Source organism: Prinia subflava, chromosome 1 (genome assembly GCF_021018805.1).
Source record: "Prinia subflava isolate CZ2003 ecotype Zambia chromosome 1, Cam_Psub_1.2, whole genome shotgun sequence".
NCBI lineage: Eukaryota > Metazoa > Chordata > Aves > Passeriformes > Cisticolidae > Prinia > Prinia subflava.
Genome location: NC_086247.1, coordinates 2910857 through 2924132, shown reverse-complemented (window position 1 = coordinate 2924132; position 13276 = coordinate 2910857). Strand labels below are relative to the sequence as shown.

Genomic DNA, 13276 nt, shown 5'->3' with positions numbered 1-13276 from the left:
TGGAAGGGAAAATTCTTCCACTGTATCCAGCGTGCTGTCTTTGCTCACACTTTACCATGCTAATTAATCAATTATTAAATTGAATTGCTGTTTGATATATTGGCCGTGTCAAGTGTCTCATTTCTAGCCATCAGGTGATGTCCCCTATGGAGGGAATGGGTTTGTCTGTCCAGCTATGTCCCATTTGTGGTGTGGGGAAAAAATTCTTCTTTTGTGAAGAGATGTTGATTTAATATTGTTATTGCAAAAGCACAAACATCAACCATAAAAAAAATAGTAAAGATACTTTATAAGCTAATGATCAAAACAATAAATACTGATAGTATTATTAACTAACTGCAGATATTAATGGCATCATTTCTTTATTTCACTGAATAGTGACCTTCATATTTCTTATCAACAGCCATGAAAGCTAAAGAACCCTAAATTTAGTATCCTGCAAATGGGATTTAAACCACTGGAATGGAGTGGCTGGGGGTTTTTCTTTTGGCTTCTTACTTATCCAGCATGGAACAAACATTTTGAGGAGCTGTTAAGTGGAAGTTCTTGCTAGTCATTACAAAACTTGGGATTTTATTCAGTGATATGTCCTGTGCCAACCAGAGTATTTAGTAAGTAGTTCCCTCGCTTTCCTCCCTTTATTTTGTCTGAAGTCATGCAGAGCTGTTACACATTAAACCCCAACTGTTCCCTATCTCCATAAGAGTCTAAAAGAACTTTATATGAACCTGTTTCTTGAGGTAATCTTTGTATCCACTGATATTTTAAAAACCATGGATTTTTAAAAGATCTGTTTGTACTAAAATTCATAATAGAATTCATCTATCACTATGGACACAAAACCATCCTGGTTTAAAAACCCTCAAAGCATAAATATGAAATCTGCTGCACACCACTAGGTCTTACCCAGATTAAGAACCATTTATAAAGATTAGAAATCATCATTATTCCAGTATAACTCAATGCAGGTCCTGCCTCCAGTTCTACTGCTGCAAAGTTACTCTTGTTTTAGAAGCTCAATAATTAGTTTCACAACTGATGATGAAAAGTAGAGCATGATATTTTTCCTGGGGCTTTCATTAGTATCTCTAGGTTCACTTCCCTCAAGACATGGATCTCATAACAGAAGATTAATTTTAGTTTTCCAATGAAGCTTTGTTGTAAGAATATTTTGTTCTCTGACTTTCTCCACTAAAGGGATTTTGATTAAAATGTGTCTAGATGTAGTTAACTGATGGTAAGATTCGTAATTTCCAGTAGATAGGAATATTTAACTGTACTAAAAGAAATTGTGTTATATTACAGATTATCCTGATGGAACACATTTCCAAACTAATGCAGAGGAAAAGCAGAGTAGTGCAATTAACATTACTGTAGTTGCTCTAGATTTAATTATCAGGACAGATCCCTGCTTGCACCCATAAGCAGTGTCTCTTCTATAAAAACAAGATAAAAAAATATATAGAAATGATAGATATGCTGTAAGAACCTCGATGTTCAGTCAACTAAAGGTCCATTTCACCAATAACATCCTTGCTTCAGGGCTGGCTAAACAAATAAGTAAAGATTCAAGTGTAGCAAAATATTTCTACCTATTTCTCCTAGCAATGATGTAGGGCTTGAGATCATCCTAATCCAAACCAGTGAGATGGTGCTTGACAGCCTTCAACAGTTTTTTTCTTTTTTTGATTTGTACAATTACTTCTTGTACCCAAATTTTGATAGCCACAATGTCATGGCAGAAGAAGCTCCGAAGCCTAAAAAGCGTCAAGAATCATCTTTCCATGATGGTTTTGAGCTAGCACTTTTTAGTTCCCAGTGGAAAGAAGGCACCTTAGAAGCCTCCTCATCCTCACGTGGAAGGAGAACATTTTCAAGTAACACTGAACCCTTGTTAAACAGATCAATTAACAAAATATCTCAATCCTTTGTGCTCTCCCAAGGGTAGTTTCATAGGAGATTTGCTGTCCACAGGAAAAGCCCCATTGCTGCTTTTGGGTTCTCACTTTACCAGATGGGACCCCTGCCCTGGCAGCAGGCACACAGCCCCCCTTTGGGGGGTAGAAAATCTGTAAATCTGATATTCTCTCCTTGAAGAATGGCCTGCAAACCTTCTAAAGAAGGAGAAACCCAGACAGGCTTTGCATCAGAAAGTAGTAATTGATGAGACATTCTCCCAGGGCAATGGGGGAAAAGAAAGCAAAAAACAAAGTGTCTTATACTTTACATTTAAAGCACATTTTGTTTTTTAAAGTAAACATGCTATAGGTGAAACTTCACTAAGGATGAAGTTGCTTTGATATCTCACCTATATTCCTAAGATTTCAGCTCAATCCTCCTACTAGAGACCAATGTTCCTTCTAGGTGTAGATCCAGAGAAAAGATCACCAAAACTACATTTTAATTTTTCATCCTTACTGAAATCTCCAGTTGTTTTGTCTTCCTGCTCCTCAGGAGGGTCTCTGGAACATCTCAGAAGATAAAAGCACTTGGGAACACCTCTGGGCTGTTGGGCTGCCCTTGAGTCTGCTCCAGCCTGGAGTCTTTAAAACTCTTTCTGCCTCTCTGAACTCCTAATCCTAATTAGGATCCATTAGCTGGCATTGCTGTGAGATTCATGTAAAATCAAACATGACACAAACAGCAGAGGAAAGGGTCTTGTGTTGTTTTGTGGGAATATCACCTTGCCTTAATTTTAAGGCTCCACTAAGAATATTTCTAATACCCTTTAAAAGAAAATATTTTAGTGTGCCAGACTCTGCAGGTGAAGATTTTTTTTTTCTCACTGTGTTTAGCTTCCTAAACTGTCTTTGAGGCACCTTACAGAGTATGAGGAGAGACTTGGCTAAAGGGTTTTACCTGTGCAAACCTCAGCCAGGTCAGCGCTTGACAGAGACCGCAATGATTATGACAATGAGCAGCAGAACAGCCAGAGCGATGGAGAGGAGGCAGCACTTCATCTTCCTGGCTCGTAGCTGAGAGGAGAAAGACAAAGAAATTAATGCATGGAGGTTAAATCCACGAAGAAATGTTATTTTTCCACTGAAAGAATGGTTTGGAACAGGCCAAAACAATGTAGAGAATTTCTCTGTTTTTCTGAACTGACTTATCCTTCTGGATAATCCAGATTCCTAATCCTGGATACAATCCCCTTTTTCTACACTACTTTCTTCCTGCTTAAATCACTGTGTCACACTAAATTTCCACGCTCTGCTTGGAGGGCTGAACTTGGGTAAGGCCCCTCAGTTTGGTTTTGGTCTGGGGGTGTCAGAGCTGCTGCTGGCTGCCAGAAGGAAATTGTCCCCTGTAAGAGAAGGAGTTCCCTCTCCACTCTGCTGTGCCATGAAATTGAGACAAGCACTGACATGGGCTGTTCACAGGGCAGCCAAATGTTCTTCCAGTATTAACCATCCTGATCTCATTCACTTTCAGACATGGTAAAAGAGATTCTACGGAGTTTTAATTTTGATGTCTATTTCTACTTCAACCCATCCATCTTCCTAATGAACTCCATCAATGTGATGTTGTTTCTTCCTGTTTAGAATCTTTGCAGATAAGTCAATTCCCCTTCCTCCTTTTTAGATGGATTAGAAGAAGGGTGTTTCTATGATCCTGCAGTGTCAGTTGTCCTGTTATCCAATACACACACAAAGAAGGGACTTCAGTGAAATCCTTAACTTGGACATTTTCCTTGAGATCAGATCAACCACTCCTCCAATCACCAGAGCTGATAACATCACTTTGATGTGACAAACCAGTTGCTTTATTCCAGAATCCTTTACCTTCCTTACAACTGAAGCAACACTCTCTCAGGAGAGACGATGTTAATATTACTGCTGTTATCCACTTTTCCTTCCTCTCCTTTCCCTAACTGCTGCAATCAAGTCTCCCAGTCTGCCTTGGATCCCTCTCTGACTGCTTCACATCACTCTGCTCTGCACTGCACTTCCCACAGAGCCACTGTTCCCCAGCTGTTCTGTTCTGTGCATGTTTTTGTCTCTCACACTGCAAAGGACAGGAGCTTCAACTCTTCCATTGGTGCTCCAAATCCTGTCCTTCATTCCCTCCCAGTGCCCAAACAAGCTGGAGAAGCACTTCCAGCAGGGAACACGGATGCATGACCTGTCCTCTCTTCCAGAATCAACCACCAATCAAACTGGTGGTTTTATCTAAGTGTGGATTTCCAGATTATTATCTTTTTCACCTTAAAATGCTGTACCGTCCTGCCTCCCTAGCAGATAATCAGTGAATCATCATGGCTCTGCATCAGCTTTTCAATCACTCAGACAGAAAGGTTTTCTTTGATTTGTAGAAGAAAAAAAAAAGGTGTTTAAAATATATCATTCCATGTGCATTTGTGAAGAGGGATCTTCTTGTCAGGTATACTAGGAGGGAGTGTGTGAGGGGATACTATTCCTCTCCCCAGAACCCCTGCTTTGGGGCACAGATTTGTTCATGCTTTTCCATCAGTTTACTGTGACTCTGTGAGGGAGAATGTGAGTGACCAAAGTCTCACAGAAATTATTGTGATGGTGGTGAGGCCCTTGCACAGCCTGCCCAGCGAAGCTGTGGCTGCCCCATCCTTGGAAGTGTCCAAGGCCAGGTTGGGTGGGGCTCTGAGCAACCTGGGGTAGTGGAAGGTGTCCCTGCCCATGGCAGGGGGTGGAATGAGATGATCTTTAAGGTCTCTTCCAATCCAAAACACTCTATGATTCTCTGATTCTATTTTATTTTTTTTTCACACACAAAAGGATATTTCTTCATAGCAGATCCTCACCTGACACTTTAATTTCTTCAGGAGTAACTGCAATGCATCCTGAAAGCTCAGTCCATGAGACGACTTGCTACTGCTTCCCCTTTAATTTTAACCTTAATTAATTCCAAGTCAAACCAGGAAACCTCTGCTTTAAACTGCAGACTTTCAAAGGCACTTGGGTGTTCTTGTCCAGTTCTGAAACCTCAGAGCCTGTGTTTGGTCAGCAGAAGATGCTAATGGGTCATTTAGCTTAAAGCAGAATTCTCAAATAGTCCCATTAAAAGCTTCAAAGTCTGCACAGTTATCACTTCACATGGATTTTCCATCATTCCCTTTGCAGAGATTCCCTTCTTTTCCTCTTTCCAGCATTACAAAGTCCGAGTCACTCTCATTTTACATTTTCATAGTCTCTTCTCCCTTCCCTTTTTCCTTGTTTTTAACCAAATAAACCATGAACAGACTGAGACTGATCAGAGGACAGGAGAGATGCAGCCCAGTCTGAATCCTGGGATTTGGTTCACATTTTATGAGCTTGTCCTGGCTGGCAAGTCAGGGTTATGATTCCTGCTCTTTAAAATATCTCCTAGCATATTTAATATAATTGTCCTTCACAACCATAAAACCCATGGCAGGATTCTCCTGTCTATTCCTTGTTTTATTGGGTTTTTTTGGGTTTTTTCCTTATTTTACATTTTTGTAAGGAAAATGTTGAATTCTTTGAGTTGCTTTAGTCTCCAGCCATAAATCTGCACATGCTGGTGGAGCAGTAGAAGCAGCTTCTGATCCCTTCTTGGACACACCATCTTCCCTACAGATCCTGAGGAAGAGTGGCAGGATCCCAGCACCCCAGGGTTTTGTCACTTAGAAAAATACTGATATATGAGCAACAGCAGCATGTCTCTTCACTGGACAAGTGCACACCCTGCTTCAGGAAGGGCCTGAAAGAATCCCTGCAGTGAGACTTGGCACAAAGATTGGACTTGATGGCCTTGGAGGTCTTTTCCAACCTTAATATTCTATGATTTTATGACAACCCATGGAGCTCAACAAGCCTGTCCTGTGGAGAGGACCAGCCTGAATTTCTGTGAGCTCCTGGGACCCTTTCCCTGCCTTCATCAGAGCAGAAAGTTGCAGGCACTGAGTGTGTTGAGCAGATTCTCTAACCCAGACAGTTCTGCAGGCTGTGGTATGGACACCCTTACTTGAATATTACATAAATATACACCAATAAACAACATAAATAATAATATTACATCTAACTAACTCTGCTTTATCCCTAGTTTAGTTTTACAGAGTCTGATTGCCAGACTGAGATTACAAATGCTGTCTTAATGCCCCACTGCCATTCTTGAAGGAAATTGAGAGACAAAAATAAACACACTCTTTCTAATGAGTTTTTCAAAGAGGTTTTCTAAAGATCCTGAGGCCACATTGCACACTGGAAGCAAAGTAACCTCAGAAATGTAAGCACTGAGCAGCAAAGAAATTCCTGAATTTGTGTTTTCCATGTTTGCATATACAGGAAGCAATCTTTGCCCTCCCTCTAAAGTTGGATTTCTGCCTTATTCAGTAAGGGAATAATTATTAAGCTGCGTACATCACACATATTTAGAAATTTTTCTTTTCTTCTCAAGTTTTCTTAGGACATCTAAGTTCACATGAGACCACGCAAAGCTCTCTGTTAATGTAAAGATCCTAATTTTTTCATGGGGTTTCCATGACAGCAGAATCATATAATTAATGCTTTCCATCCCAAACATCAACATAATGATTGGGTTATATCCATTTTAAAGGGAGGAAGTAGAGACACACTCCATGGGTGAAAGTACAGCTGATCTCAAGAGAGTTCCAGTTTTCCCAAGGAATAAAAAAAAAAGAATAAACAGCAAATGTGATTCATGATGCCACCCCTTGCATCGAAGTCAATCTACACTTACATGGAAATCTGTTTCCAAACCTGTAACAGGATTTCTCACCAGGACAAGTTCCTTACTGCCCTGAAACAGAGGCTTCTGCCATAATTTTAGTAGTCTCAAAATAACAGAACCACAGCCACATAAAAGTTGAGGAAAAAAAAAATAAAAACAAAACCACAAAAACCTAAACCACCTGTAAAATGAATAATTTATGTTACAGCATAATTCTTCAGGGAGCTTTGCATTTTTGCAGCATTTCCCACGCATCCGACTAATACGCTGTGGATTTCACTCATCTTTTCTCAGCTCTTTCTCCCCTCAGCTGCAGAGGATCCTTCTCTCACACTATTCCCTGTCTTCCTTGGCTTTTCTGGGAACTCTGAGGCAACGTGACCCCCTCTCAGTTCCTGCAACTACACCCATGATTGCTCACAGGAGCAATTTTAAGACCATTTTGCCCAGAATCTTCCACCTGCACTTGGAGTTAGATGTTTGCAGACAGGACATACCCAAGATCGTTGGCACAGTGGATGGGTCAACAGCTGAAGGGCATTTTTGGTACAAACTAAATTTGGAGGGTCTTCACCTCTGCTTCAAAAAGTATCCAGGAAACCTGAGGGAATAATTGTTTTGTTGGTTTTTTTTTTCCCAGAGATCTGGAGGTTTTGCCAAACACTCCTGGAGGTCACAAAAATCTATGGCTGCTTTCTCCATTTTCTCCTGTTAAATTCCAAAACTCCGTCCACCTACAGGAGCAGCTGGAATTTAACAAAACCTCCCCAAAAGCCTGTTTCTTCCAGGGAAAATTATCCTGGAACTCCACCTTGGAAAGCACTGACTCCCTTTAACTATCTGTTAAAACGAGTATTTAAATAGAGATAGAGAAATCAACGCAACAAACAATTTCAGGCTGAATTTGGGAAAAGTTCAAAGCTACAAGATTATCTTCTGCTGGAAAATGTATGAGAAATAATTATAAGACCACTATCTGATTTCATTTTAATTATCTTAGCTTATTCTAAACCTTGAATGCTATGCTGCAGCACTGTTCTGGTTTTATAGCTCTGTCCCAACCTGTTGTAAGTCCATTTCCCACAACACCTAGAATTTGTTGATTAAATTGCAGCTAATCTATTTTCATTGTACACATTTTCCCAAGATGAAAAGAACGCAACATGGGACCAAAAAAATTCTAATCCTGTAGCAAGATGTAATGGCTTTTTACAGCTATTTTTTCTGGGCTCTCAGGGTTTTTTAGTAAAATAAGTAAAGATATATTTTAATCCTGACAGAGGCTCTTTAAACACACATGTGAAATAGGAGTGAAAAATCAGGGAAGGAATGAGCAAGGCTATTTAGGGACACAGTTGAGAAGCACTTTATATTGACAGGCAAACTGGATGTGACTGAGCCTGGAAGAAACCTTTCCCTCATTGTTTCAGAAAATTAAGCTGCAAGTCATATTTTACAGCCTAGAAGATATTTATTTCTTGGGGGCGAAATGTTGAAAGATATTTTAATTATGTCACAACAGATAGTTAAGTAATTAAAACCCATTAAAGCCCATTACAGCCCAAGGCCCAGAAAAGTGAGTTTCATCTTGGAAATTCCTAAGCAAACACATTTACAAGGAGGGAAAAAATGCTGTCTTGCTAAGGATTCAAAAACTAGCTGGGGCCAAGCATAAATAATAGAAGAGGCTAAAGGAAACTGTTTTTCCTGTATTTATATTGAAAGGAAAAAACAAACAAATGAACAAACAAACCCCCACTTGATTCACATATAGAAAAGCAGCACTGAGATTCTCCACCCTTTGTGGATTGATTACATTATAGACTGTAAGGCAGGGCAGCTGAGATTCCTCAACTGCCTCCACAAAGGAGGTGAAAATCCCTAGGAACAGGAATTTCAGTTCAGGCAGGGATCTGTACGAGAACAGCTGCTCTATTCTGGGAATATCAGAGCATATGACACCACTTCAGAGCAGAGTTACACCCTACGACTTCATGGCTGGGGAGTTTTCTAGGTCTTCTGCAGGACAAAACTGGGCAGTTTTCATTAGAAATTAATTAAATTAATATCTCCAGTATCGCACCTTTATTCCATCACTCCCAGGTCTCAGCACTGGGGTAAGGATGATGACAGTAACCAAAAGGGTTAAGCCAAGACCACCTGACTCTGTCTCCCCCTCCTGCAATTTTAAATAATATACACATTCATGGAAAAATGGGATTGTTAAGGTTGGAAAAGACCTCTAAGATCACCAAGTCCAACCTTCAACCCAGCAAGCACCACCGTGTTCACCATTAAACCACATCCTTGAGTTCCATATCCACAGGTTTTTAAACACTTCCAGGAACAATCACTCCATCACTTCCCTGGGCAGCCTCCTCCAATGCTTCCAAAGTTTAGGAACGAGGACTAGGAACAGGTCTGGAAATACCCTGAGCTTTTCAGTTTGGTTGTATGGGCAAGAATCTGTCTCCTAGTGAAAAAAGGACCATTTTTCCATTATCATTTCTTAGGTTATTATGGTAAGCAAGCAAAAATCTACCCATGTACTCAATGCCAACAGACTCAATAAGACAATCCATTTTACTTACAGAAATGCTTACCCATATTTCAAAGACAATTTTAAAATAAAGAACAAATCATGAAGCATTTTCAAGCAGAGCCAGATGAAAGTACAATTCCACTATTCCAGCAAAGAAACCATTGCAAACTAATCTGCTCTGGAAATTTATTTCCTGCAAACCCATTCAGCAGATAAAAAACAAAAATTATTAAATTTAGCAACTACACAATAACAGCCTCCAGTTATCAGGTCAGGTCCTTTTAAGGGCCTCTGTTGGGCAATGAAAACCCACCCTGATTAATTTTCAAGTGCTGCTTCCTTTATTGTAAGATTAACAAATCTGTTTGACATAAAATGGTTCATTTTATATGCAAATCTCTGTAGAGAGTTTTGTGACATTAAAGAGGTTCATACAATTTTGTTCCCCCTGACCTCAGAGGTCATTTGGAATTTCATGAAAGCATTTGTCTATGCTCTTAATATGCATTTTGAAAGCTAATTTGAGGTCTGCTGGATTGAGAGCCCAGGTTCTTAATTACGTTTGGACGTGTTTATACAGAGATGATATTATGAATCTGAAACTGCTGTCATTCCAGTGGACAATAGCAGAAACTCTGCTGAAGGCTGGGGAGTTCTCAGGGGAGAGGAAAAGAAAATACTGGAGCAACACAGCAGAAAGTCAGACCTTTTAGATGTTTGGTTACCTCCAAGAATTATGTAAACATACATAGGGGAAAAAAATTCCCTCATACTTGCAACAGTACTATTATTATTATTGTTATTATTTTTTTTCTAATTTCATATTCCATTGGCATTGAGAAGATCCCTTAGCCATGCACAATCAGCTCTGATAAGAGAGTAAACACTGTTATTGCAGTGGAAGGGAGGAACATGACCTTTAACGTGTGTACAAATTAAAATGCACTGACCAAATTTGGTGACCTTTATGCTATGGCTTCCTTATAGAGCTACAATGAATTTGCTATCAAATATCACTGCTTCTGCAGGCAGGCTAGAAAAGGCCAGGAATATTATTAAGCACTTACAGTGTTTTTAAATTAGAACAAAGTAGACAAGTCACATATGAATAAAACACAGAAGATGTGAGAGCAACAGGGAAAGGCCAGCCCACAGCAGCAAGGAAATAGATCACTTGGCTTTGACATATTGTTTTTGGGCCCTCACTTCCATGTCATTTGGACTGATTCCACACTTTCTTTTATGATGCTTTGTTTATGTATTTGCTGCTTTCCAATAATTCTGTGCAGTTTTCCTATTCCCCATAAGCCTCTTCATGATCCCCTTCTCATTAATTAATTTTTTTTGGCATACATCTCTGGAAGTGTTCAAGGACAGGTTGGATGGGGCCCTCAGCAACTCATGGAAGGTGTCCCTGCCCATGGCTGAGGGGATGATGAACTGGATAATTTTTAAGGTTCTTTCCAATCCAAACTATTCCATAATTTTATATGTTTCTATGCTATATCCCAGGTGAAGCCAAGTGCCATCTACAGGTATGATTCCTCAGCATATCCTACTGCAAGACTCTGTTTTCTGCCACTTGGTTAGCCAGGAATAACCATCCTGGATGGGGTTTTCCATGTCTGGAATTCAACCTGAGCTATTTCTTTTGAATGAAAATATGCCAGCCAAATCAAAGCAGAAAACTATTAAAAAATTTCCAAGTATCCCATCCTGAAAATGATAATGGAAATATTTTCTCTAGTCCCTCCCTAGACTTTGAGGAAAAGCACTCCCTGTGCTTTGAGGAAAAATCACAGACTCATTAAGATTGGAAAAGACCTCCAAGACCTTGAAGTCCAGCCTTTGGCCGATCACCACCTTGCCCACTAAACCATATGGAGAAATGCCTCATCTATGTGTTTTTTTAACACCTACAGGGATGTTGAGTCCATCTCATCCCAGGGCAGCCTGTTCCAATGCTTGACCACTCTTTCAGTGACAAAATTTTCCCTAATATCCAACCTGAACCTCCCTTGGTGCAACTTGAAGTCATTTTCCCTTGTCCCGTGTAAGAAAGAATAGGGAGAAAGGGGATTGCCCCTTTGATGAGGGTGCTCATTTTAGTGTTTCTGGGAAATTTCGCTCAGTTTAGGAAAGATATGACTTCTCTCAAACCCTTGTTCATGCACATTCTTGACTAGTTCAAAATTTGAGGTATTTTTCACTGTCTGCCACATCTATCAGGATGAGGATGGCAGCACAATGCTTTCTGAGTTGGTTTGCCTAAAAGCTGACAGGGGCTGATGCTGAGCCTGTACACACAGATTTAATTGCTGTATTTTCTACCTTCTGAATGCTTGAATTAGCAATCTTAATATTCCCCTAATACACTTGTTTTTCTAATGGCTGAGACATCATTTGTAATAACACATGATAATGGCTTACATTTCTAGCACGCCTTTCAAGGCAGCAAACCTCCAACGTGATTTACAAATTCACTATAAAGAGGATTATCTTTTTACCAGCTCTGGAATGAAGCCACCTACCTCTGGCAGCCGTTTGAGTTCTACACAGCAGACCCAGCCAGCAATTTAAAGCAGGTAATGACTGGTGTGTGCACCTGAAACACCAGGGACCTCATTTCCCAAATCAGAATCCACCCAACCCAGCAAAACAAACACTTACACTTTTGCAGAAACCACCTTGAGATGCTTAAAAGCCCCAAACAGGCAGATTCAGAGAGAACTTAACTCCCCCAACAATTCAAACCCAGAAACAGTACAAGGGAGCAGAGCAGAGAGAGAATTTGACCACGTTAAAGCTGTGCAGTGCTCGAAGAAAGCCTTCCTGCTGAGCTGTGCTGATTAGTTATATTAGTTATATATTATATATTAGTTATATATTATATTACTCTATCAATGGGACTACATGGAAGGATTGAAAATGACAGATTTTGGCTCGTTGTGTTGCCAATCTCAGCATTTTGAGCCCATTAGTCCATCCAGCCTTCAACCAACCCCACTTCTCTGGTCTGTACATCATGAGTTTCTCTTTCAGGGCAGAAAGTCTTAATTCTTGAACCAGCTCAGTCTCTGCCCCCAAAAACACTTGAGCCATCCTAGACTGTCTCTTTTTGCTAACAACAACCAGGTCAAACTTTGCATAATCTTAAAAGAATCTGAGCCAATAAAAGCATTTAGTCTGGCTTAACTCCAGTGTACTCTGATGGGACTCTGGTCCAAATAATTTAAAAATTTCTCCTCACTACCCTGTATGTAGGTGCACAAAAAAAGAATATAGGTGAAAATTCTAATAAAGATAAAATGCTTCACAAAAGAGTGCAATATCAGCCATGAAGGATCTTCTGAACATCCTCAAACAAATGCAAATGTCAAATAAAGAAAACAAAGGTACTTGCAGGGGGTAGTAAAAAAGGAATCATAGAATTATTTGCGGTGAGTAAGACCTCTAAGACCATCAAGTCCAACCATTAACCCAGCACTGCCAAGGCCACCACTAAGCCATGTCCCATTTACAAGTTTTAAATCCTGCCAGGGATGGTGACTCCAACACTTCACTGGACAGCCTGTTCCAGGGCTTGCTAAACCTTTTAGTGAAGAATTTTTTCCTAAACTTCTTCTGGTGCAATTTGAGGCCATTTCCTCTTGTTATACAACAACATTGCTCATGCTGGGACTGAAAGAAAGGTTTTCTGTCTTCAAGGCACCATGTTCTTGAACCTAAACTTGCCTTCAAATCTCACCATTAATAAAGAGAAATTATCATCAGTGCAAATCTTCAGGCATCAAACAACAATCTGAGGGTCTAAGCTGGTCTGACCCTACCACCAGAAGGTATCTCTGTACCTCAATATAAGTCAGTACATCACAGGAACTGATACACAAAAACTCCTCCCAGCCCTAGGAATCACAAGTAAAATCAGATTTTGGGAGATGTGCCATGAAGTGCCATGCCATTAATGCCTCAGAATGTCAGTGTTAGGAGCTGATGAATCTCCAGAGCAAAAATGTCTCAGAACCATAACAGGCAGTGTTTAGTGTCTGT

The 13276-nt window shown here is 40.1% G+C and overlaps 1 protein-coding gene across 7 annotated transcripts in view; it reads right to left on the bottom strand.

Moving 5' to 3' along the window:
* The window catches only part of TSNARE1 (t-SNARE domain containing 1), a 472834-nt gene that overhangs the window by 65144 nt on the left and 394414 nt on the right, over positions 1-13276 (bottom strand). For all 7 annotated transcript variants that reach the window (XM_063405835.1, XM_063406108.1, XM_063405746.1 and 4 more), the window contains one exon: positions 2860-2975. In XM_063405835.1, coding sequence (XP_063261905.1) covers positions 2880-2975 — 96 coding nt within the window. In that variant the 3' untranslated portion in view covers positions 2860-2879. The remainder of the gene's footprint in view (positions 1-2859; positions 2976-13276) is intronic.